At 38.4% G+C, this 26,572-nt stretch overlaps 2 protein-coding genes across 5 annotated transcripts in view; both read left to right on the top strand.

The window, feature by feature from the left end:
- The window catches only part of top3b (DNA topoisomerase III beta), a 37,287-nt gene extending 22,399 nt beyond the window's left edge, over nt 1-14,888 (top strand). Inside the window, exons 10-19 of one of the 2 annotated variants that reach the window (XR_015490998.1) lie at nt 939-1,093; nt 1,777-1,882; nt 3,442-3,588; nt 3,749-3,922; nt 5,996-6,124; nt 6,935-7,084; nt 8,380-8,480; nt 11,303-11,504; nt 12,799-13,418; nt 14,639-14,888. Coding sequence is in view for 1 of the 2 variants with exons in the window: in XM_087253289.1 (XP_087109415.1) it covers nt 939-1,093; nt 1,777-1,882; nt 3,442-3,588; nt 3,749-3,922; nt 5,996-6,124; nt 6,935-7,084; nt 8,380-8,480; nt 11,303-11,504; nt 12,799-13,277 (1,643 nt within the window). In the remaining variant the exon portion in view is untranslated. Of the gene's footprint in view, nt 1-938; nt 1,094-1,776; nt 1,883-3,441; nt 3,589-3,748; nt 3,923-5,995; nt 6,125-6,934; nt 7,085-8,379; nt 8,481-11,302; nt 11,505-12,798 lie in introns of both variants that reach the window. The other variant, XM_087253289.1, reaches the window with a different exon arrangement.
- A 10,874-nt stretch (nt 14,889-25,762) lies between these two features.
- Nucleotides 25,763-26,572, top strand: part of ppm1f (protein phosphatase, Mg2+/Mn2+ dependent, 1F) — a 26,002-nt gene continuing 25,192 nt past the window's right edge. Inside the window, exon 1 of one of the 3 annotated variants that reach the window (NM_001018155.2) lies at nt 25,763-25,962. The gene's annotated coding sequence lies outside the window, so the exon portion shown is untranslated. Of the gene's footprint in view, nt 26,193-26,572 lie in introns of all 3 variants that reach the window. The other 2 variants (XR_015490248.1, XM_087251956.1) reach the window with 2 other exon arrangements.

The following is a 26,572-nucleotide window of genomic DNA, read 5'->3' as shown; positions in this document are numbered from 1 at the left end:
AGGTATTAAAAAATCCATATGAATTTGAAGGTTGTATCCTAGTTTTCAGAGGAAACACAATATCTGTGTATTGTCAGTGTTGTAAATTAATGAATCACAAATACTCAAATGACTGTAAAACAGTAGTTTTTCCTCCTAAACTGTAATTTACTGAGAGGTTTTAAAAATGTGTATTTTTACTTTTCCCTTGAGTAAATTTTTTTGTGCTGTATCTGTATTTTTACTTCAGTTTTTTCCTTCAAACTGCAGTCACTACTTTATTTTTTCTTGTCTATGGGGATTGGCTGTGTAGAAATATCAGTCCTGTGATTCCTATCCAATCAAATGGCACATAGAAAGTAACATCAAACTGTGCAGCAAACTGTGTGGAATCATAAAAAGTGTCCAAGATGTCTAAAATCTTTACATGCAATAACACCGAGACTGTTTAGACTGCATGTCACTGATGATAAAGATAAAGGATGTTTATGATATGATGACTGAAATCTCCAAATGGCCTTAAACAATAACTAAATACACTACAGAATGTTACGTTAACACATCGGTGCACAAACTGCATGTAAATGCATCAGCTTTTCACAGCGTAATACTCACTACTCTTGAGTACTTCTGAAAGGTCTACTTTTTACTCCTACTTTGAGTAATATTTACAACAGATACTTTTATTCTACTTGCACTACATTTTTGGGCGAGCAATGGTACTTTTACTCGAGTATGACTTTTCAGTACTCTTTCCCCCACTGTATATGGTGAACCGATTTAATTTAAGCTGATCAATCATACTTGCTTGAAGCTTGAGAACAACCTTTGTTGGTTCTTACTGAAACTCTAATGTGGTTTTTATTATTACTCGTGCTGCTCAATATTTATTGTGGTACAGTTTTTAAAAGGGCATTTCATTGCTAATGAATATACAATTTGGTCTGTGTATTTTTTAGGAATGGGTCCCCAGCATACCATGCAGATAGCTGAGCGTCTCTACACACAGGGTTACATCAGCTACCCTCGCACAGAGACCACACATTATCCTGAAAACTTCGACCTGAAGGGCACCCTCAAACAGCAGGCCAACAGCACCTTCTGGGGTGAAACGGTGAGCGATATTGTCTTTTAATTATTTTTTTATTTTCTTTATACCCATTGTCTTGTGTCAGTTAAAAACTCATGGTGTAAATAAGGGATTGGTTTTAGTGTTGCACAATATATAGGTGGTGATATTGGTTTTGGCTGCTTAGTGCTATCAGTGGAGATTAAATAACAAATGAAAATAAGAAAATACATGATTGGCTGATAAATTCTGGATAATTTCAGCCAGTTTGCTGCTGGTTGGTGTCTTTCATGTTTTCCTGTTGCATGCAGATGTACACTCTAAAAGAGTTTTACACATTAAGAGGACTTTATAATTGCAATTTGTAAATGATTTTGGGAACAGAAAGATGCATCCTTGCCATTTTCTTGTTTTTATCCCTCTATTTAGTATTATAATTTAAATAAACTAAAATGAGTTAATGTTATTGTATTTTTTTAAATAATATTATTGTATTATCTGTTTGTTTTTTAAGTATAGTTTATTTATTGTTTTATATGACATTTTTTATTACATTATATCTTTTATAATATTGTTTACATGTTTATTATATTATATTATATAATATTTTGTTTAGTTTTTTTATTCTATTCTGTTTGATCTATTATTTAGTGTTTAATCCTTTAATGTCATTTTTGTGACGTGATTAATCTTCTGAAAATTGTTTCTGTGTGTGTTTTTGTTCGCAGGTAAAAGCACTGCTCTCTGAGGGAATAAACAGGCCTAGGAAAGGAGCAGATGCTGGAGACCACCCGCCAATCACTCCAATGAGAGCCGCTTCTGAGAGTGAACTGGGTGCGACTGTCAGACTTCCTCATTTCATATTTACACTTCTGTTATTGAAAGGTTGAGAAATATTAAGGAGCACACCAAGGTCAATATGATTTAATATACAGTAGTCAACTTTTGAAGTGAATCAAATTGTCCTTGTACAAGAACGGGTGTTGTTTAATATTTTAGTACAGCTTTGATGAAAGATGATCATCCACTTCAAATGTTGACTGCTGTACATTTCAGGACAACGTTCATGATTCAGTTTTGAAATACTGAATGAAAGGGGGAGAAATATAGACTTAATTTTATATTTATTCATCTGTTTTTAATCTAGTGAAACTTGTAACATACAGTCTGTACGTCAAGGTTAAAAAACTGGGGTCAGCATTTATTAATACAATTACTACTTTTTTTTTAAACTCCAACATTTAATGCAGTTTATTCAGCTATTTAAATTACCACAATAAACTAATTAAAAGTGCCATTTATAACTTTGCAAAATACTAAATGCTGTTCTTTTTTGAAGATCCCTAGAAATTATAGTTTTCCACTACAATATCAAACGGCTTGAGTAGCGGATGCTAACAAATAGCCACAGCCATATCATACTGCAGCCCAAGACCGGTTACTCACTGAAGCTAAGCAAAGCTGAGCCTGGTCATTACCTGGATGGGAGACAAAACAGAGAAATAAACAGTAATTTAATGCCCTGCTACATATGTTGTTCATAATTTCATATACACATTACCACAATTTGTTTATATAAACATTATAAATGAGGAGAACTTCTCCTGAATCCCCGGTTCTGAATGCAGACACTATTTATACCAACTATTAACCCTGCCGGTAATCTGTATGATTTTTAACATAGGTGAACACAGCAGCACAGATAGCGATGTGTCTGAATGGTAACGAACACAACTGATATAAGTCAAAGTTCGCCATTCTCCTTTTCTCGTACTGCTCTCCCGACAAAAATGCTTGCTGCAAACCAACAGCTTTACTGTATCGGCCCTGTCAGCATCTCGGGGAAAAACATGCAACAAACCCTGTGAATCATGGAAGCAAACACATACGTCCTGTTCTGTGCATTAACACATTCTCACCCAGACATTGGGTCTCACAGCTTGGCAGGTCTGCCTTGCCTTCGAAAAGCACATGCTCTCATGAATAATTAACAAGCTGGGTCTTCTCATTGGATAAGAAAGCTCTGCTATAAATAATAAGGAGAAATCGACATGTCATCACTTCACTTGCAGTTTTGCACTACGTCACCATTTTGACCCCGCCCCAAAAATGATTTTAAACCTGGAAGAAGAAATTATCTGACAAAAGCTCCAAATTATACAGTTTTCATCATAATTAAAGCTAACAGGTGCCAACATCGTCTTAACTGATGCTCAACACACACAAAACTGTTAAAATCTCAAAAAAGTACTGCAGGCTGTCCTGAACCTTTAAAGCTGCTTTTGACAACGTGTCTAGCAGGAGAATCAAACCTTTTCTGATCTGAACTCCATTATAATAAGATCTATAAAACAACAGAGCTGTAAAACACATCTGTCTTTATGTCTGTGCAGGCAGTGATGGCTGGCGTCTGTATGATTACATCACACGGCACTTCATAGCGACGGTGAGCCCCGACTGCAAATACCTGCAGACCACCATTTCCTTCAGCATCGCCACAGAGGGCTTCACATGCAGCGGGAAGACGCTCATCTCTGCTGGTCTGTGCATTTTTTTTTTGTCTTTCCTTATTTTAAAAACATATTCCAGTGGAGACCCTGTGCAGGCTTCCCACACTTATTGAAAGAACCACTTGGGTGTGAGTAAATAATAAGGAAATGTTCATTTTTGCTTGAACTATACCTTTATTATTTCTCTCAGGTTACACGGAGGTGATGCCCTGGCAGGGTATTGCGCAGGAGGAGGCCTTGCCGGTGTGTGAGCGAGGAGACATGTTTACTGTGGACGAGATTAAACTGCTGGAGAAACAGACCAATCCCCCGGATTACCTGACTGAAGCCGAACTCATCACACTCATGGAGAAACACGGCATCGGTATGACCATTCATGCGCACATCTGAAACCGATCGTCTTGGCAACAAGTTCACAAGAAGAGAACTAATTTAGACATGTGAAGCCGCACATTTATCCAATATGCACTTCTGATATTAGTATTTCACATCATCTTGGTCTGTTTATGCCAAACGAACATCATAGTTGTTTCTTAAACACTGCAAATTTAATTACAGTATCACAGTATTCGCATCACAGTTATTTGACTCATTCCAGAATTGAGGGTACAAGGATTTTTCCATTCATTGTCACCTATACTTGAATGATTTACAACTAGGGATGTAACAATATTGTTAATACCGTCATACCGCAATAGTAATTTTTTTCAATATTACCGTAGGTGCATGACTCAATATAACTATAGTTCTGAGATAAGTTTGCTTAGGCAAAAGAAGCGAACGGGAGGTAGCGGAAACTACAATTCCCATCAGCCTAGGCGTGGCCATCATCCTTTGCGGTCTGTTGTCACTACAGATCCAGTAATGCGGAAATGGAGTGTGCTGCTAGTAGCGGGGAAGAAAAAGAGCTGGAAATGATCGAACCTAAAGCCGGTTTTAAATCGGATGTGTGGAAGCATTTCGGTTTCTTTATAAAAAGATATGAAAAAGGGGAAAAGGTGACAGACAAAGAAAAAAACAGTATGCAGGCACTGCCAGACTTTGGTGAAATATAAGTCGGGGAATATGACTAAAAACAGTCATGGGGACTGCAGAACACAGCACACTTGTTAGATTGATGCAGACATTGACTTGTACCGCAAAGAGACCTCTATCTCAATCATGGCTTGTCCTCTAAAGTGGTTGGAAAGACAATGCACAATATTACCCACTGCTGTCAACCTTGGCTAAATCATATTTCTCTGTCCCAGAAACCTTAGTCCCAAATGAGAGGGGTTTTTTTCTGTTGCTGGGGACATGCCCAGAGATCCCAGCTTTTACCAGATTATAGTTATATGATCATTTTCCTTAAAAAACCCATCTCTATCTAAGTGAGTGAGTGATTAAATGTTGAATGTGATGAGTTTTCAACAATACTAAATTGAAACTTTATTTTTTTTTTATATGTTTAATAGTTTTTTGTTATTAAAATTGAAAAATTGAAGTTCCTGTTTTGAAATTTACAGATGGATGGCTAATTTGTATGTCATTGATATGTTCAGTGCTAAGGTAAATAAGCACTTTTGGCACTTTTTTCGAGTCTTTTCATTAGTTTTGTTTTTCCTGTAAATTATTCAATAAATACCGTACCGTGCCATTCATACCGAGGTTTTATCGTACCGTGAAATTCTGATACCGTTACATCCCTATTTACAACTAATGAATGATTTACAGTAATCTGAATCTGATAGAAATGTAAAGAAATGCAAAATGCTTATATGGGATGGGGAACGTTTGATTCTGGGACTATTTGTTGTATAACGTCTTGTTAAAGTTTTTGAACTATTAATAAAGCTGACCGTAATAGAGTTGACATTTTCCACCATGTTGTGCTTTAGCTCAAGATGCTAACTTTGCACCAGATAGCTCATTTTTATTTTATTTTTTTTAACTAAATGAGAAATTCTGGGTAATTTTACTATAGCAGATATAACAAAAAACTAATTTAAGATTTATTTGTGTATCCAAAACATTTTGTAGAAATAATTCAAAGAGATTTCCCAGAAATGGGTTATGACTGGAAGAGCATCCGCTGCGTAAAACATATGCTGGATAAGTTGCCGGTTCATTCCGCTGTGGCCACCTTAGGTTAATAAAGGAACTAAGTCGAAAAGAAAATGAATGAATGAATAAATTGAGAGAGAATAATGGCATCTCAAATCCAGAGTTTCCCGTCAGAGGAAGTGACATCACTATGGAGCAAGTGACATCTCTATAAGCATAGAGCAGTGGTGGGCAAACGTTTTAGACCTGAGGGCCCCATCAAGTTTAGCAAACCAAGTGAACGGCCACATGTCACATTCATAAAAATCCCTTTTATTTATAGAATATAGAATATACTTATAAGATATTTTAAAATAAGATAATTTATGGACTGCTTCTAATGTTTCTTCTCCAGGCACTGATGCCAGCATCCCCGTCCACATAAACAACATCTGCCAGAGGAACTATGTGACGGTTGAAAGTGGACGCAAACTCAAACCCACCAACCTGGGGATAGTTCTGGTTCACGGTTACTATAAGATTGGTAAGAGCAAACATTGGAAACGCAAGCATTTTATTAATTTGTTGTAGTGTCTGCAAGCTACGCAGCTTAGTAGTTGCAATTCTAGCCTTTGCTGAACTGAATCTGTAATATCATCACCTTAGAATTATAAGGTTCTATATGACATTTTTGTCAAAATTGAGTTATTAACATATTCTTATTAAATAACAATTTGTTTACTTTATGGGATTTTTTTATAAGTTATTTACATTTTAAGACTTTTAATTTAAAAAACAAATGTTAAACACATACTGTTTAAACTTTAAAGCTCAATGTCTCAAAATCATTCAGAATGCAGAGAGAACCTTTATAATTCCAAGGTGAAGATATGTGTACAGTAAGTGGGCTAAATAAATATGTACATGCTTGGGTTGTCACGATATTGGGAATCAGTACCAGTCGATACTGAAATCTTTAAAACGTCCATTTCCGGCTAATATTTGAGCGCTGTTGAGCTCGTTCTTAAACACTGCTGATTTGCCATTGTGTTCACTTGCTCAACAGAAATGACTGTGATTGGCCATGAAGGTCATCAGTTCACCAAACTTACTGCTGTTTACTGAGTGTGAGCGCAGATGCTGGGACACTGGAGCATTTCAAAGTCACATCGATCAGCTGGTGTGTTTATAAGCTGACAAATCGCGGCTTTAAATTGCTGTTTAAGAACATGCTCAAAAGTTAGCGGGATGTTTTTAAAACTTCATTATCAATTGGTATCGAATTCCAGTACAGCGACAACCCTAGTACAAGCTAATCTTTTCTCATTTTTGCTCATCTGTGTGTGTGTTTTAGATGCAGATCTTGTTCTGCCCACAATCCGTAGCGCTGTTGAAAAGCAGCTGACCCTGATAGCTTTAGGAAAAGCAAACTTCCAGCAGGTCTTACAGCACACACTGGACATCTTCAAGAGGAAGTTTCACTACTTTGTGGACTCAATCGCAGGTAAAGTACCACAAACAGTTTAGGTCAGAATTATTGGCCCTCCTGAGTCATTAGCCCCCCTGTATATTTTTTCCCTAATTTCTGTTTAACGAAGAGGAGATTTTTTTCAACACATTTCTAAACATAATAGTTTTAATAACTCATTTTTAATAACTGATTTATTTTATCTTTGCCATGATGACAGAAAATAATATTTTACTAGATCTCTCAAGATACTAGTATTCAGCTTAAAGTGCAGTTTAAAGGCTTAACTAGGTTAATTAGGCAAGTTAGGGTAATTAGGTAACTTATTGTATAATGGTGGTCTGTTCTGTCAACTATTGATAAATATATTGCTTAAGGAGGCTATTAATATTAAAAGATAAATTAAATAATAAAAATTAAAAGCTGCTTTTATTCTAGCCAAAATAAAATAAATAAGACTTACTCCAGAAAAAAAAATATATTATCGGAAATACTGTGAAAAATTCCTTGCTCTGTTAAACATCATTTGGGAAATATTTGAAATCCGATTCATTTTGACTTCAACTGTACCTTTATAAAGTTATTTTTTGTAGAATATTTAAGTCAAATGTAGAATGATCAGATAGAAACTTCACAAAAAAACGTCACAAAAAAATTATTTGTCTTCTAATCCAAATATCTCTAAATTCTTAAATCAAGAAGCATTTTTTAAACAAGTAAAAAATGTTGTTGTCAATATTAAGTGAGTTTTTCTTTAAAACAAGCAAAATAATTTACTAAAGGGGTAAGTAAAACATTATTATTTCAGACTGAAAATAACTTGCATCACTAGCAGATCATTTATTTTAACGCAATTATTTTAACTTATTACTTTCTATTTTTATTTACTTATATACTTTAGCAGAAAATCTAAATATAAAAATGTTAGCTTTTTTTCAATGAGCAGAATATCACTTCAGATGTACTTTTGTTCCACCTTTGCAGTATACAATTGTCAGCAGAGACTTTAAGCAGTAATCATTCATTAATCAGCCTGATCTTATGAGGAGACGTAACTATTTTACATTTTGTCAGTTTAATGATTAATTCGTACGAATTCATGTGAGTTCAGTTGTACAAAAGTGTACGATTTTAAAAAGGAGGCTTGGCTACAAACCCCGCCCTTAAACCCAAGTTACTGTCATTGAGGATAAGCAAATCGTACTAAAGTGTATGAATGAGATTCAAACGAATTAGCCACTAAATCAAAAAGTTACGATTTGCTGTGAGATTGTGTTGCCATTAATGTGTCATTAATTTTGTTTAGTAAGCTATTGTAAATGTTTGAACAGGTATGGATGAGCTGATGGAGGTGTCCTTCTCCCCAATCGCCGCTACTGGAAAACCTCTTTCTCGCTGCGGCAAGTGCCATCGCTTCATGAAGTACATCCAGGTCTGTCATATTGCTCTAAACCTCTATAAACGCAGGCTTTCTTTATCAGTCAATGTTACTTTATATCATTATTACAATATTACTGTATTTTTAAAAGGATGTGGTAGCGTATAATGTTTATCAGTTACAAATTTCGGGGCGACACTGTGGCTCAGTGGTTAGCACTGTCGCCTCGCAGCAAGAAGGTCGCTGGTTCGAGTCCCGGCTGGGCCAGTTGGTATTTTTGTGTGCAGTTTGCGTGTTCTCCCCGTGTTAGTGTGGGTTTCCTGCAGGTGCTCCGGTTTCCCCCACAGTCCAAAGACGTGCGCTATAGGTGAATTGGATGACCTAAATTGACCGTACTGAATGAGTGAATGTGAGTGTATGGATGGAATAGTTGTTTCCAGTTATTTGTTTCCAGTGATTTTTTGTTCTCTTGAATACAAAAGAAGATGTTTATTCAAAACATTCTTCAGAATTTCTTTTTTGTGTGTTAAACAGAAGAAAGAAACTTCATGGTGAAAATCATTTGTGTTGCCTAATATTTTTGTAAAAATGCATACTTTTAGTATTACAATTATTGACATCATTATATTTTCTTTATACCTTCATAAATAGAAAGTTACAAATTACATTTGATATGTATATATTTATTAACATTATAAATCTCATTTCTGTCACTTTTAATGAATAAACTACATTCTTACTAAATAAATAGTTATTTTTAAAATAAAACTTACTGACCCTAAAATTTTGACCTCTGTATTTTATTCCATAATAATTTGATGTTGATTATTAACAATGAGAAAACCAGCCAAATGTTTTGATGAGTCATTGATGAGTATGAATAAGCATCTACATTTATACAATAACTTTGATCCTAATTAGCATCGGTAGGGTCACATTTCTGTAAATGACGTGGATTACATCTGCATTTTTGGCTTTTAGTCAGACTTTTATCTCTTGTTCCCTCCACCTGTACTTGCGCACCTGAAAATGACCTTCAGCGTGGATGCTTTTTACCTAAATGGATAAATTAATTATCAATGCAACTCAGCACTCAGGCTATTGGTCTGATGTTCTTGTCTAATGGGCTACAATGTCCACTGCTTGCATGAGTGCTAATTTTCTCCATCCTAGCCTGACGTTCAGTACATTTGCCTTTAAAATAAGGCTGCACAATATTGGAAAAAAAATGATAATTCGGTATTTAATCTTTCTGCAATAAATATAGCGATATCAGTCAATGGGGAAATTAAAATAATCTTATTTACACTTTGAAATGTAGATATTTTAGACTAGAAGCAAGACAAAAATTCTAAGTAAGAATGAGGAAACTTGGTTTTGCAAAAGTCGTATAAATAATGAAATACAAATAATCTTTCTTACACCCCCAAACATCAGAACTTTTTTATTCCAAATGTTATAAATTCTCTTGAAATGCTTAGTCACAGGGTTTAAAAACACAAGTGTTAAACTTTCACACTATTATGGTTAAACTGCTGGCTCCGGGTCAACTTTAATTAAGGGTGCTTTCACACTGGCACTTTTGGTCCGCACCCGGGTTCGTTTGACGTCATAGTACGGTACGTTTAGCTAGTGTAAACGTGTCTTCTGAACTCGGGTGTGCACCTGTGAACTGTACCCGAGTCCACCTGAAAGAGGTGGACACCGGTTCATGCGAACTCGGATACGGGTTACTTCAGATGTGAATCCAATCATACCAAATAACAGAAGTGAACCGTCAACTGTACAACAAACTATCGTTTTCATAACGTTCGTTAGTGTATGTGTGTGTCATGTTTCGTACCTTTATGACATGCGCAGGACTGAGCCAGAGCAAACACAGTGATCACAGTGATGTCTGCTTGTCTCCTCCAAAAACAGTTCTGAATGATTATAAAATTTTTGTGGCAGATGGACGCGAGTCGCTTTCTGTATGTCCAAAACCAAAAGCTTCAATAAAAGTAGAATGACTGCAATATGCGGAAGTCTTTCCATTTTGGCGCTTGCTTTCGTGACCGCCACCTAGCAACAGCTGTAAACAAAACAGACGCTTGATGACGCAAGCGTACCAGGGGTCAGAAGGAAAAAGACAGTGTGAACACAAACCAACCGAGGAGGTGGCAAGGGGAGGCAATCAAACTTGAGTACGGTCCAGGCAAATGAACCAAGTGTGAAAGCACCCTAAGAATCAACATTGTCTATCATGCGATGTGACTATTGTGGATGCGCACATTGTGATATCGATGGTGAAACAATATATTGTGCAGCCCTACTTTAAAACATGCATCATTCATTCAATCATTTATTTTCTTTTCGGCTTTGTTCCTTTATTTATCAGGGCTCACCACAGCGGAATGAACCGTCAACTTATCCAGCATATATTTTATGCAGCGGATGCTCTTCCAGCTGCAACCCATCACTGGGAAACCAGACACTCTCATTCACACACATACACTACGGCCAATTTAGCTTACCCAATTCACCTATAGCGCATGTCCTTGGACTGTGGGGCAAACCGGAGCACCCGGAGGAAACCCACACAAACATGGGGTGAACATGCAAACTCCACACGGAAATGCCAATTGACCCGGCTGAGGCTTGAACCAGCGACCTTCTATTTATGTGGATATAAAATTATTACTCATATTAACATGAATATTCATAATATGATTGAAAAACCTGAGAAATGAGAACTGTCAAACTTTACATGCTAACAAACACAGCAAAAACAACTATAAAAGACTGACCCAAACAATACCCCGGACCACTTTTTACTGCTCAGTCTTAAAGGTTTGAGAAATGTAAAGTAAATCATTGTTTTTCGTAATCCTCCTCAGGCTAAACCCAGTCGTCTGCACTGCTCTCACTGTGACGAGACCTACAGTTTACCACAGAACGGAGCCATTAAGCTCTACAAAGAGCTGAAGTGTCCTCTGGATGAGTTTGAGCTGGTTCTCTGGACTTCAGGCTCTCGTGGGAAAAGTTATCCTGTGTGTCCGTACTGCTTCAGCAACCCTCCGTTCAGAGACATGAAGAAAGGTGAGAGAGACTAGAAAGCGTTTATTTTGATTGTTTTATTGTGCCTTGAACAACATTTAGATTTTTATATAAAGTAATAAGGGCTTTATATTTATATATATATATATATATATATATATATATATATATATATATATATATTTGTTGAAGTGAGAATTATTAGCCCCCCTAAATTATTAGTTTCCTGTTTGTTTGTTTTCTACAATTTCTGTTTAATGGAGAGCAGATTTTTTCAGCACATTTCTTAACATAATAGTTTTAATAACTGATTTCTAATGACTGATTTATTGTATATTTGTCATGATGACAGTTAATAATATTTGACTAGATATTTTTTAAGACACTTCTATAGAGCTAAAAGTGACATTTAAAGGCTCTGTAAAATGTGATGAAAAGAAATCTTCTCTTCGTTAAACAGAAATTGGGGAAAAAATAAACAGAGCGGCGAATAATTTATATTATAATTTATTATAGGGGCTTTATATATAAAACTATATATATATATATATATATTTTTTTTTGTGCTCAGCATATTTGAGTTCACCTTATATTTATCCATTTCTCAGTAAATATAGTTTAATAGAGTTAATAGAAATTAAAAGATAATACAATTAAATTCAAGCAAAATATTGCAAAAATATTTTACAACCTACAAAATTTCAACTAAATTTTTTTTTCTTTTTTGCTTTACTTGATTTTTCCCTTTTTTTTAAACTTGTGTTTAATATTTTTTTTAACATATTCATTTAGTTGTTCTAGTTTTTGGACCGTTATTGTGAGTTATTTTGTTAGATAAGCTCCACATTTGGCTTCAGTACTCACTAATTTAATGCATTTGCACAAATATAATATTGTTCAGCTCCTATTAAATATGAGTTTAAAAGAGAGATTTGTGAGGGGTGTGTGTGTGTGTGCATGTGTGTGTGTGCGTGTGTGTGTGTGCGTGTGTGTGTGTGTGTGTGTGTGTGTGTGTGTGTGTGTGTGTGTGTGTGTGTGTGCGTGCGTGCGTGTGCGTGCGTGCGTGTGTGCGTGCTGTGCGCGCATGTGTGTGTGTGTGTGGAGAGAGATATAGACAGATATGGTGACCCCAAAGTTGAACAGCTATTAAAAAAAGGTGTTTGTCATATATACATAAAATACATAGAATAGAAAAGAAATAAGCTTTGTAGAAATTACATTTTCTACTAATATTATATATTTATAGGGGGGTGGGCTGACAAAATTAATATGTTAGATTTCATTTTATGAGTACTTTAAAAACACAAATCATCTCTTGTTATGTGTCTCTGGTCAGGCATGGGCTGTAATGAATGCACTCACCCGTCCTGTCAGCACTCGCTCAACTCTCTGGGCATTGGTCAGTGTGTTGAATGTGAGACCGGCGTATTGGTGTTTGATCCCACCTCGGGCCCAAAGTGGCGCATGGCCTGCAACAAATGCAACGTGGTGGTCCATTTCTTCGAGCAGGCCCATAAAGTGCAGGTGTCCCAGGACAGCTGTGACTCCTGCGAAGCCTCTCTGGTCATCGTGGACTTTAATAAGACGCGCTCGCCGCTGCCTGATGGGGAGACACAACACACTGGCTGCGTGTTCTGCGATTCTGCATTTCAGGATCTGGTGGAGCTGAAACACGCCACCATGCGACACCCCATGCACCGGGCTGGGGGAGCCCGCAGAGGGAGAGGGAAGGGCCGAGGGAGGAGGCCCATGGGGAGAGGAAATCCCAAAAAGCCCAAAGATAAAATGGCAGCCCTGGCAGCGTATTTCGTATAGGACGATTTGTTTGTTAAAAGCGTAGTTCACTCAAAACTGAAGATTCTGCCATCATTTACTCACCCTTCACTTCACACATCTGGTTCTGTTAAACACAAAAGAAGATACTTTGAAGAATGTTGGAAACTGGTAACTATTGACATACATAATATTTTTTTCTTATGGGCGTTAGTGGTTAACGTTTTTTAACATTCTTTTAAATATCTACTTTTGTGTTCTACTGAACACTAAAGAAGATATTTCAAAAAATGCTGGAAACCAGTAACCATTGACAACTATTGTATTTTTTCCCTATGGGTGTCAATAGTTACCATTTTTTTTTAACATTCCCAAAAATATCTTCTTTTGTGTTCTGTTGGTCACAAGAAGATATTTTGAAAAATGTTGGAAACCGGTAACCATAGTATTTTTCCCCCTATGGGTGTCAATGGTTACCATTTTCATAACATTCTTCAAAATAAATTCTTTCGTGGACTGTTGGACACAAAAAAAGATATTTCGAAAAATGTTGAAACCAGTAACCATTCATATCCGTAGTATTTTTTTCACTGATCTATTTGAACCTTGGGTTCTGTTGAACACAAAATAAGATATTTTATAAAATGTTGTAAACTGGTAACCATTAGACACCCATAGTACTTTTCCCTCTATGGGTGTCAATAGTTACCGTTTTCCAACATTCTTTAAATTTCTACTTTTGTGTTCTACTGAACACTAAAGAAGATATTTCAAAAAATGCTGGAAACCAGTAACCATTAACGACTATTGTATTTTTTCCCTATGAGTGTTAACGGTTACCATTTTCTAACATTCTTAAAAATACCTTCTTTTGTGTTTTGGTAGACACTAAACAAGATGTTTTGAAAAATGCAGCAAACCAGTAACCATTGACATCCACAGAGTTTTCTTTTCTTATGGGTGTCAATGGTTGCTGTTTTTTAACATTCTTCAAAATATTTTCTTTTGTGTTCTCAACACAAGAAAAAGCTATTTTGAATAATGTTGGAAACCGGTAATCATAGTATTTTTATGGTTGCCATTTTCTAATGCTTTCAAAATATTTTCTTTAGGCTGCATGTCCATTGAAGCATTTTTTCCTTGAGCTGAATGTTACAACATATATATTAGTGATATATATATATATATATATATATATATATATATATATATATATATATATATATATATATATATATTTTTTTTTTTTTTTTTTTTTTTTTTTTTTTTGAGTGTACGTCTTACAATGAGCGCTGACCACCCAACTTTTTTTTCAAGCTGTAGGAAGTTGAAAAACAGCACCCAACAGTGTCACATTTGAGCTAGCTGTCCAATCAATTTTATCCAATCCTGTAACCACTGACATCCATATTTTTTCCACTATGGGTTTCAATTGTTACTGTTTTCTAACATTCTTCAAAATATCTTCTTTAATGTTCAACAGAAAAAAAAGAAACTCATAAAAGATCGGAACCACTTGAGGGAGGGTAAATAGTGAGTAAATTATCATTTTTGGGTAAACTAATCATTTAACTTCTCTTCTAGGAACAAATCTGAGTCTCTAAATGTAAACTAAAAACATAAAGATGCCAATAAACGTTTAGTTTGACTGTGTCTGTGCTTTTGTATGTATATATTGTGGCTTGTGTTAAGAAACCTTCTGTTTAGTTTTGATCAGATTTTTGACACTTTTAGGCTGTGAAAGAACTGAAATCTTCCAGCACACTGATGTAGAACTGTAACTTCAGCTGTACGATTATCTGGGAAAAAATGCACACCTTAGAATGTTCATCAACCAATCAGGATCAAGCATTCAACAGTCAAAATAAATAAATACATTGTGCATTCCAGAAAAGCAGCACTGCTGACAATTAGTTTGAGCACTCAACTGTTAAGACATGAATTTATATTTGCATTAGACGGGTTTATTCACTTCACATTTCATCTTTTTTGGTGTAAAAAGGCCTTGTGTTTGTCAAATTTTGCTTTTTTTTAAATATTATTACAAAAACATCTAGTTAAGCCCAGATGAAAAAGTAGCAAATGTAATATAATGCATCAGTTGTCTTAAAGTAACTATTGTTTTTACAACTCTGGTCTCTACCAATTACATGCTCACCGGCCACTTTATTAGGTACATCTGTTCAACTGTTCATTAATTCAAATTTTTAATCAGCCAATCAGATGGCAGCAAATCAATGCATTTAGGCATGTAGACATGGTCAAGACGATCTGCTGCGGTTTAAACCGAGCATCAGAATAGGGAAGAAAGGTGATTTAGGTGACTTTGAATGTGGCATAGTTGTTGGTGCCAGATGGGCTTGGTCTGAGTATTTCAGAAACTGCTGATCTACTGGGATTTTCACGCACAACCATCTCTAAGGTTTACAGAAAATGGTCAGAAAAAATGTTCATTTGCAGCATATTATTTTATGACATTTTACTTCCCACATGATGCAAATAATGAATAAATAAAATGTTAAATAAATAAAAATGTAAAAAATAATGTTTCTGCATCAAATTAACTTAAATAACAAATGTGCCAATTCACTTGTAAGTGAACGTTGTGTGCATGAATAGCATTTTCTCTATTGCAGGAGTCACCAACCTTTATGAAACTGAGAGCTACTTCTTGGGTACCGATTAATGTGGAGGGCTACCAGTTTGGTAAACGCTTCTCAAATAACATATTTGCTCAATTTACTTTTAATTTTACTTTATGTTTTTGGTAATAATTAATGATATTCATCCATGCAGACACTGATCATGTTAATGATTCTCACATAAGTTATCAACAATGATTTAACAGGGTAGGAAATCATATATATATATATATATATATATATATATATATATATATATATATATATATATATATATATATTGTAGCGAGGCAGAGGGAAAACAGCGGCACAACAGGATGAATTTACAGACAAGTCCCCGGAGGGTGCTTTATTTACAAAGTGAATGTGATGTACAAGGTGCTCTTCTTTAGGGTGAGGTGCTCTGGTGCTCCGGGAAGTAGGTGAAGGACAGTGAGTAGTCGGGTGAAGGATCGTCACGAGCTGGAGTCCGCTAAGGAGAGACAGAGAGACAAACATTAGCACAGGGAGTCATAGAATGAATGAAGCTCATCTTCTCCTGGCGTAGGTTGGGCTTATATGTCTCTCGGCTTGATGCGCTCCAGCTGTGATCGATCCTGACTTGATGATGGTCCAGCTGGGTGAAATTAGCGACCAGGGCGACGTGGCAAATAATCGCTCGCTACATTCCCCCCCCCTTAGCGTCGTCCTGGTCCTGGGTGTTCTGCGGAGGAAAGGTAGAGTATTTAGAGGGGGGGTAGAATGTTTTGACAGACCTGCCCATCCTGACCATAGCCTTGAGAGCCCGTCGGCGTTTCCGTGGGAGGCCCCGGCTCGATGTTGAACAGTGAAGTTGTAATCCTGGAGCGACAGGAACCATCTGGTGACTCGAGCGTTGTTATTTTTCGCTGTTGACATCCATTGTAGTGGAGCGTGGTCGGTCACCAGGGTGAATCTTCTGCCAAGTAAGTAATACCTGAGCTCCAGGATTGCCCACTTGATCGCCAGGGCCTCTTTCTCTACCGTGGCGTACCGGGTCTCTGCAGGGGTAAGCTTCCGACTCACGTACATGATGGGGTGTTCTTCATCGCCGTGGACCTGGGAGAGGACCGCGCCCAGGCCCGAGTCGGAAGCGTCTGTCTGAAGAATGAAGGGGCAGCCAAAGTCAGGTGCGTGCAGTACCGGTGAGGATGTTAGTGCAGTCTTCAGGGCTTGAAACGCGCCATCTGCTTCTCTGCTCCACTGTATCCTCTCTGGCTGCCCCTTTCTGGTCAGGTCTGTCAAAGGGCTGGCTATGGATGAGAAATTGGGAATGAAACATCTATAGTAGCCCGCTAACCCCAGAAATGCACGTACCTGGGTCTTTGTGGTGGGTTGTGGAGTTTCTTGTAGTGCTCTGATCTTGTTCTGTTGTGGCTGTATGAGACCTCTACCGATGTGGAAACCGAGGTATTTGGCTTCTGCTAGACCCAGGTGGCATTTCTTGGGATTAGCTGTGAGCCCAGCCCTACGAAGATCAAGGAGCACCCTCCGCAACCGGGATAGATGTTCTTCCCATGACTCGGAGTGGACGATTAGGTCGTCGAGGTATGCTGCTGCATACGGCTGGTGGGGTCTCAGCAGGATGTCCATCATACGCTGGAATGTTGCTGGAGCCCCGTGGAGCCCGAAGGGAAGAACCCGGTATTGCCAGTGCCCACCGGGAGTGGAGAAGGCGGTTTTCTCCTTGACGCTTTCACTTAGTGGTAGTTGCCAGTAGCCTTTGGTGAGGTCGATCGTGGATATGAATCGGGCTCCACCCAGCCGATCCAGCAGCTCGTCCACCCGAGGCATGGGGTACCCGTCGAATTTGGAAATTTCGTTCAGCTTCCTGAAGTCATTGCAGAAGCGGAGGGTGCCATCGGGTTTGGGGACCATCACTATGGGGCTGGACCACGGGCTACGAGATGGTTCGATGATTCCCAATTTCCTCATCTTTTGGATCTCCTCGTTGATAGCCAGCCGGCGAGCTTCTGGTACTCGATAAGGCCTCTGCCGGACGATGGTGCCAGGTGGGGTGATGATGTCGTGCTGGATGATGGTGGTTCGGCCCGGTTTCTCTGAGAACACATCCCTGAACTGACCGACCAAGGCTTGCAGCTCCGCCTTCTGATTTGGTGAGAGTTGCTCACCTATATGGACAACGGGAGAAGTTTCTTCTGAGAAGGCAACTAGATGACCTGGAGCTGCAACCCATTTCTTCATCAAGTTGATGTGGTAAAGTTGTTCTTCTCTTCTTCGTCCCGGCTGACGGACTCGATAGTTTACCGGCCCTACCCTTTCTACCACTGTATATGGCCCCTTCCAGGATACCAAAAACTTTAAGGTGGTGGTAGGTATCAGGATCATTACCTTGTCCCCTGGGTGGAACTCTCTGGGTTGGGCGGGCCGGTTATATAATCGCTGTTGGGCGCGCTGGGCTTCAGTCAGATGTTGCTTGACGATGGGCATGACTTTCTCTATTCGTTCTCTCATGTCCCGCACGTGCTCAATTACTGACCGTTGTGGGGCTGGCTCTTGTTCCCAAGCTTGACGAGCCACATCCAATAGCCCTCGTGGTTGGCGGCCGAACAGCAGTTCAAATGGTGTAAAACCTGTAGATCCTTGGGGAACTTCTCTGATCCCGAAAAGCACGTACGGGATCATGAGGTCCCAGTCGCGCCCATCCTCTGCCACCACCCTGCGGAGCATCTGCTTCAGCGTCTTGTTAAAGCGCTCCACCAAGCCATCAGTCTGCGGATGATAAACAGAGGTTTTTATTTGCTTTACCTTTAGGAGGCGGCAGAGGTCTGCCATCAACCGGGACATGAATGGGGTGCCCAGCTCTGCTGGTATTCCTACTCGGCTGCATAATAAAAACAGCTCCTTAGCGATTGCCGATGACGTGGCTTTTCTCAGAGGGATCGCTTCTGGATATCTGGTGGCGTAGTCGAGGATGACAAGGATGTGTTCATGTCCCCGGGCCGACTTCGGCAAAGGCCCTATTAAGTCCATGCCAATGCGGTTGAAGGGCACCTCAATGATGGGTAATGGTATCAGAGGGCTGGGGGGTGGTCGTTGGGGAGACGTTCTTTGGCAGATGTCGCATGCCTGACAATACCTCTTTACTTCTCCATCCAACCCGGGCCAGTGGAAACGATCTCTGATCCTTTTGATCGTGTTGGCTGCTCCTAGGTGTCCTGCCATCGGGTGAGTATGTGCCAGTTCCAGAACAGTCTCCCTTTTGGTCCTCGGGACGACCAATAGCGTCTTCGTTTCCCCCCGCCTCTCTTCGACACAGTACAGCAGACCATTTTGCACAATAAAATGTGGGAGGGGGTGAGGGCTGATCCGGACTTGATCCGGACTTGTGGCCAGCAGTGCTTCAACGTTTCATCTTCACGCTGTGCTCTCCCGAAATCGCCACCTGCGGTAATCTGTTGGAAAAGATCATAGTACAGGTTAGCCGATGATGACTCACCCCCTCTGTCGCTCTCGGTGGCCATCAGCGCTGTTTGGCGGTCCCGTTGAGCCCGTCCCTTGCTGTTCTTCTTTGCCCGAGCCGATCGAGCCTGATGGTGGGTGAGGAGATCATCGAACCCCGGCCAGTCTCTGCCCAAAAGGAGGGGTACTGGAAGATCTGGGACCACTCCTACTTCGATGCGCCAGCTTCCCGACTTCGTCGCTATGGTGACTCTTTGGGCGGGTACGTGGCGGGTATCACCGTGTATGCATGTAATCGGGATTCGACCTTTCCCTTCTTGATGGTATTTTAATGTGTTTGGGTGGACCAGTGTTATTGCACTTCCTGTATCCAGTGTGGCCGTCTGTGTTTTCCCGTCTAAACATACTTTTCGGGTGGGAGCTTCGGGAGGGACGTTGCGGTGTACCACGCACCCTGCCGTCCAGGCCGGGGCCGAGAGTGTTGTTGGCTCTGTGGGCATCGGCTCGTCGACTGGGCTGGGGACCGCCGGTCTGCTGCCTGGTCGTGTTGTGCCCTCCACCGGTCGCCATGGCGCATTTACCCTCCGGGGTGGCAGAGCCGCTCTCTCCCCAGTCTCCCGGGCCACATGAGCTTCCGCCAGCTCCACCGCCTCCACCAAAGCGGCCAGCGAGTCGGGGTTCCTCATGCTGGTAAGTGTGCGGAGCCGTCTGGGTAGCGCCCTCATCATCTTTTCAATGACTACTTTCTCAGCGACCTGGACTGCGGTTGGATCTCCTCCCAGTAACCATAATCTTCCCAATCTGGATAAGTTGGCTGCTTGGGTCCGAACCGGCTGTTTGTCATCATAGGACCACTGAGAAAATTGTTGTGCTGCGCTTATATTGGAGAGTCCCATTCTGGCGAGTATCTCCTTTTTTAATGCTTCATAGTCGTCATTTTTCGGTGTCTCTAATGCGAAATAAGCTCTTTGAGCTTCTCCTGTCAGGAATGGCGCTAACATCCTCGCCCAACTTTCCTTCGGCCATCTCTCTCTTTCCGCAATTACCTCAAAGGTGTGCAGGTAAGCATCAATATCATCCAGGTCGCTGAGTTTTGTGATAAATCTATGGGCGCTCACCTCAGAGAACTGGCTGGAACCGGCCGCTTGGCGGAGCTGTTGTTCCATACGGTCTTGTCTGACGGTGAGTTGTTCAGTTATCACTTGTTGTCTTCTTGAGATTTCCGCTAGATGGCGTACTACCTCTTCGATCGACATGACTCAGGAGGGGATGACAGCCGAGTAAGAGAGCGTGAGTGAGAGAGAGAGCGGATGCCTGTCTGTAAACAGAAGAAAAACAGAGAAAATTCAGTGGTTACTTCTTCTTACTGGTAAGTGCTGAATTTTTTCCCTCTGAAAAAGCGCGCATTCTCCACCAGTTGTAGCGAGGCAGGGGGAAAACAGCGGCACAACAGGATGAGTTTACAGACAAGTCCCCGGAGGGTGCTTTATTTACAAAGTGAATGTGATGTACAAGGTGCTCTTCTTTAGGGTGAGGTGCTCTGGTGCTCCGGGAAGTAGGTGAAGGACAGTGAGTAGTCGGGTGAAGGATCGTCACGAGCTGGAGTCCGCTAAGGAGAGACAGAGAGACAAACATTAGCACAGGGAGTCATAGAATGAATGAAGCTCATCTTCTCCTGGCGTAGGTTGGGCTTATATGTCTCTCGGCTTGATGCGCTCCAGCTGTGATCGATCCTGACTTGATGATGGTCCAGCTGGGTGAAATTAGCGACCAGGGCGACGTGGCAAATAATCGCTCGCTACAATATATATATATATATATATATATATATATATATATAGAATATTCGTAAAAACACGCTATTCGTGCCTTTCCGAATACCGTATTCGGGTTCGGCTCCACCCTTATATATATATATATATATATATATATATATATATATATATATATATATATATATATATATATATATATGCAAGTTATATGTGCTTTCTCCATGGGAAAGCTGGCTGTCAATTGTAGTTCTAGTTTAGAAATGCGTTTGTCATAGGCTACTGATTTTATGAAGGAAGGCTGTCAAGTGTTTAAGAAATGGCATGAGCAGTCTAACCAATGAGGTGAATGCATTAACATTAAATTATACATAATTATTAGAAAGTAACGTTAAATCTACTGTAAAATGGATAAGAAAAGCAGGAAGAATACAAACAGTGGAAATATTAACTGCTTACCTTTAGATCAGGTTCTTGCAGGTTTTCACACAAATTTATTGTAATGGCGATAGTTTTACCTGTTTTTTGTGACTTTTGCGAACTATGAAATTTGATGGGAGCTACGATATAAGCTATAGGCCAATATTAGGTAAAGATAGAGTAAATATTTAGAAAACTGATGAATAAATAAAACTAAAATGTATGCCTTAAAACGCAAACCAAGTGATCTAAAAAAAGACCAACATATCAGTGAAATATAGCAGCTCTTATTATTGACCCCTAGGTGGGGATCTTATGCTGTGGTTGCGGATTCTGTTAACTAGAGATTTTCTGCACAGTTTAAAACACAATTTAGCCTAAATGCGTAGCTAAGTTACTTAAGCAAGTCATTGGACAACAGTTTGTTCTGTAGTCAATCGAGAAAAGGAAAAACATTTATAAAAGGGCTTAATAATGTTGATCCAGTGGTATAAAAATGCTTTTATTCAGGCCAAACAATAGAAACAAGACTTTCCCCTGCCAGAAGGAAAAATATATTAGGAAATGCTGTTAAAATGTTCTTGCTCTGTTAAAAAGCACATGGGATATATTTGAAAAGAAAGCAAATTTCACAAGAGAGGAAATAACAGGATGACTTTAACTGTACATGAATATGTGTGTGACATGCTGATGATCAGCACCTTCAAAGTTAAACTCTGCAGCGACTCCACAAATCTCATGTGTTGTGAACTGCATCTCATGTTCAATCCACTATCAGCGCTGAAAGTTTATATTGTGCAGCCTATTGTGCTGGTCTGAATTAGGTTATGAAGAGTATGAAAATATATGAAGTCAAGAGTTCATTTGCAAAAGTAGATGACTCGATTTTTGTGCTTTTCTGGTCTCATGTTTTTATCCCGGGAATTATGGTGTGCAGGGGGAAACAAAACAAAACATGAATTTGATGGGGGTTTTTTGTTTGTTTGTTTTTTGAATAACTTCATGTTAAAATTTAAATAGCTAATCACAATAATGGCAATAATATTAATAATATGACCTTGCAGGCCAGTAGCCAGGGAGGTTTGAGTGGTTCGGAAGACCTACCCTACACTGATAAAGTATTGACTACTGTATTGTTTTAAATAGGGAAAACATTTTATAAGTAACTTTTATTCTCATTTATGGACCTTATTCTTGAAACAAAACAAAATAAACGACCAATAAAAAGGTGTGAAGCACCAAAAGCAGCCCGTATAAAAACTGATTTGAATACTATTTTGGCTATTGTTATTATCCATGAATTTACAAATGCACTTTTTTACAAGAGAGGCTAGAAAAATCATCAAGCTTTACATTGTTAATATTATTATTATTATTATTATTATTATTTATTTTATTGTTATTATTACTACTACATTTTAATTATTTTTCATTGAAATGGTAAAATTCTGATTGAGGATAATGTAATGTGCTGACATTAACAAATTCCTATTTTTCTCCCGAATTATATGACGTCATAAATTATTTATTTTTAAAAAAAAGCATTTTTTCATATTTCTTTATTTGAAATCTTTAAGAAATATTTTTGGTACATCAAAAAGTTTGGTTATGATGACCACCCGACAAGCTAATCTAGCTAAAATAGTGCTTTAAATGTTACTTAAATGCAGTATTTAAATCTTATAATTAAATAGAAAATGAGGCGTATAACTGCAAAAAGATCCACCTTTGGAAAAAGGTGGCTACTGGCCTGTCTTGTCATTTTTATTTAAAAAATACTTTAGTCACCCAGTGGAATAAAGTAAAACCTTCAGAAAAAAACATGGATCAAACAGCTCGTAAATAACACAAATAAAACCTTAAAGTGCACTGAACAAAAATATACAACATCCTATATGCATTCCTCTGTCTCCCATTCAGTTTTTTTTATTTTTTTACTTTTTTGTTTACATTTCTTTTTTATTAATGGTTAAAGAACAAAGTACAGATCAATACAAATAAGAAAAAAAGAAAAGAAAAAAAGGTCAGGGGTGTACAAAAAAAAAGCTAAATGAAAATAAGACAATTATATGCATACTAAGAAAGGGTAAGGGCCAGTGGTAAGGGTCTTGCGGGATTACAAAATCTTGTAAAGAAAAAAACAGTTTTAATGGCTTTTTTTGTTAGTGCTTTGCTTTAATGCTGTTCGTTTAATATTCTAATTCTTCCCGTTTAGCTGGATAACATGGTTTTTGGTTGTTACATTTGCATCTGTAAATATGGTACTTTTTAAATATTATCAAAAGATTAATAACATAAGCTTCTGTCTATATATTTTTTTATGTTCTAAAATCCAAAAAACAACATGTTGGTATTAAACATGAAAATTTGGCAATATTTGTTGTTAATGAATTTGGAGATCTCGTATGCACAAGGACTTTTAATTTCACCCAGCCAGCCTCAGCGCTTCCTGTTATAAAATTCCAGCATCTTTCATTATAAAATTGCCACATTTAAGGTCTGATTTCTTTAAAAATCAGTGATCTTCACTGCCTGATAGATATACAATATATGGGTCTTAGAGCGGACAAGAAGCGCTGCATTAAATTGCATTTCTTTAAAATATGATATTTTACCCCAATATTTTCAATCCGCTCGCCTGCTGATCCTGACGTCGCTAGCAGTTACACGGGTTTTAAACCTCGTTTTACGCTTGAACAACTAAATGCATGCTTAAGTCTGTTTAACTGAATGTATTACAATTACATTACAACATCTATGCTGTAAAAGCAACCTTATGAAATTGAAAATAGTCACATCAAGTTTTCACCGGAAGTTTATCATTGGCTGAAAAACACTAGCTGCACTGCATAATTCCAAAAGATATGTGGCACGGTTTCTGGCTGTGACAAACAAAATGAACGGTTTCGATCTATGTCCTGTTTGAACTTGGAAAGAACATGTTTGACAGGGCAAGATTTATGCAGAGTTTATGTCAATCACCACCAAACCAGCACCTCTCCTGACAGCTGAGCGGGACGCTGCAAAATAAACCCTGACACTCTGACCAATGTAAGGAGAGTTTACTCACACGTGACTTGTTTTAGCTCTTTTGGTCCGATTAGAAACTTTGCAGTGTGAAAGCGAACCGCTCCAAGAGCAAAGAGCAACAATGTAACAATTTTAATCTCTGTTTCGGAACAACTGAATCGATTCACAGGTGTGAAAGCACCCTCAAATAGGGCCTCTTTAACCAATTTAAACCTCTAATGAACTCAGACCAAGAGATAAGTCATTAAGTAACCTTGGCGATATAATACCTGTCCCACCAGAAAAAAAACAAAAAAACTTTTTAAACCAATTTTTAAAAAATAATAATCTAACTCTTTTTATTTTTATTGATCAAACAGGGGTGTACAGAGTTATACATAAAACAGTACACAATGGAATTAACAAAAATTAATTGTGTACATTAAGTATTTTTTCCAGTAGTTGAGATGTGTTAATAGCTTTGGTATTACTTTGTATAGCAGTGAGGGAATCTTAAAAAAGTTTTAGATCAATGAAAAATAGTTTACAATTTGGTACAGTCAGCATACATTTTGTTTTGTGGATGTGATACTTTCCAAATAAAATCAGAAATTTAGTTACTTTGTCCATTTCCAGAAATCCAGAGTTGCAATCCGTAAATAAAACCATTTGTTCAGTTATACTGATAAATTTATAAAACACTTCAAAAAGTAGTAAGGAAACTTGGGTTTTGTGTAACTGCAACAGAAAAATAAATGAAGAATTGTTTCCGGTTCCATTTTACAAAAACAACACAAGGGTGAAAAACCTTCCTTGAACTTACTTATAAAATCATTGCATGGATAATATGTTTGTAATATTTTATAATTAGTTTCTTTTACTTTATTAGGAATTTTGTATTTTGTAATATCTGACCAGATTTTTGAGGAAAAGAAGAATGCTTGTTTCCATTTAACCATTGCAATTGGAGGAACACTTTTATCTGCAGTTAGGATTTTCCTATTTTTATCAAGGATAAAAAATGTAAAAATAATCTAACTCACCATACGATGAAACAAATGAACATTTCCCTGTCACTGGAGGCAGAACTTTGGCTTATTAATATTAAATACGGAATAACTGGACGCTCATTGGTTAGCGCGTGACACTGATAGTACTAATATTCATGAGGAAGCTCAAGCGCCGCCTACTAGGCAGCCGTGTCGATCTGCATACAAAACGGATGGTCTTCATTCATTTCTTCTTGCCTCACACGCTCATCCATTGTACTTATATCTCGCCGTGTTTGTACATCCTGTCGGTCACGGAGACTTCCGCAGACGGACGGGCTTTTGTTGTGTAGTGACTGAAAGGGCGTGCGTTCATGTACGAGCACATCAAACCGCACTCGTCAGGGAAAAAAGGGAGTGTCTGCGAATAAAACAACGCCAACCATCCGCAAAGGTACATACTGCACGTTTATGCATGGCTGTGTCTTCTGTTACGCTTTTAATTAAACTAATGAGATGCTGTTTGTAGTTAAAGGCCCGGTTGTTCTGCTTTCAAATGGCGACATGTGTGTGTGTTTGTAGTAGTAGTAAGTGACATGCTGAAGTTACCCTATGAAGCCCTGCAGTTAATGCAGTTTCGCATTAAACCAAAGTTTCCTGTGTGCAGTACATTGCAGTTTGTTGGTAAGGCACTAAGTTTATCTTTGACTGCAATGTTTTTTTGCGTAAACAAAATGGAGATCAACATAGGGTTGTGTTTGTAGTTTGTATTGCACTACGTGTATACTAGATACCAGGGATGTCCAAACTTTTTCCTATAAAGGGCCAAAATCCAAGCTTGATTGAGAACTGTGGGCCGAACGTAAACATAGCAAACTGTGCTACATTAAAGGTGCCAATCTAATTTCCTAATTTATTTAATAATATTTAAAAAAAGACTCTAACCATACTTACTAATGTATCCTAATTCTCTGAAAATATAGACCATTTCAATGTGGTCATGCCATTGGCCCATAACCATTTCCTGCTTGTTATCAAACTATTTCAAATCTGTGACAAGATGC

This window comes from Danio rerio, chromosome 5, assembly GCF_052040795.2.
Source record: "Danio rerio strain M-AB ecotype USA chromosome 5, GRCz13ab, whole genome shotgun sequence".
NCBI classification, from domain to species: domain Eukaryota; kingdom Metazoa; phylum Chordata; class Actinopteri; order Cypriniformes; family Danionidae; genus Danio; species Danio rerio.
The sequence above is the reverse complement of the archived record's forward strand: the minus strand, read 5'-3'. Positions and strand labels throughout refer to the sequence as shown.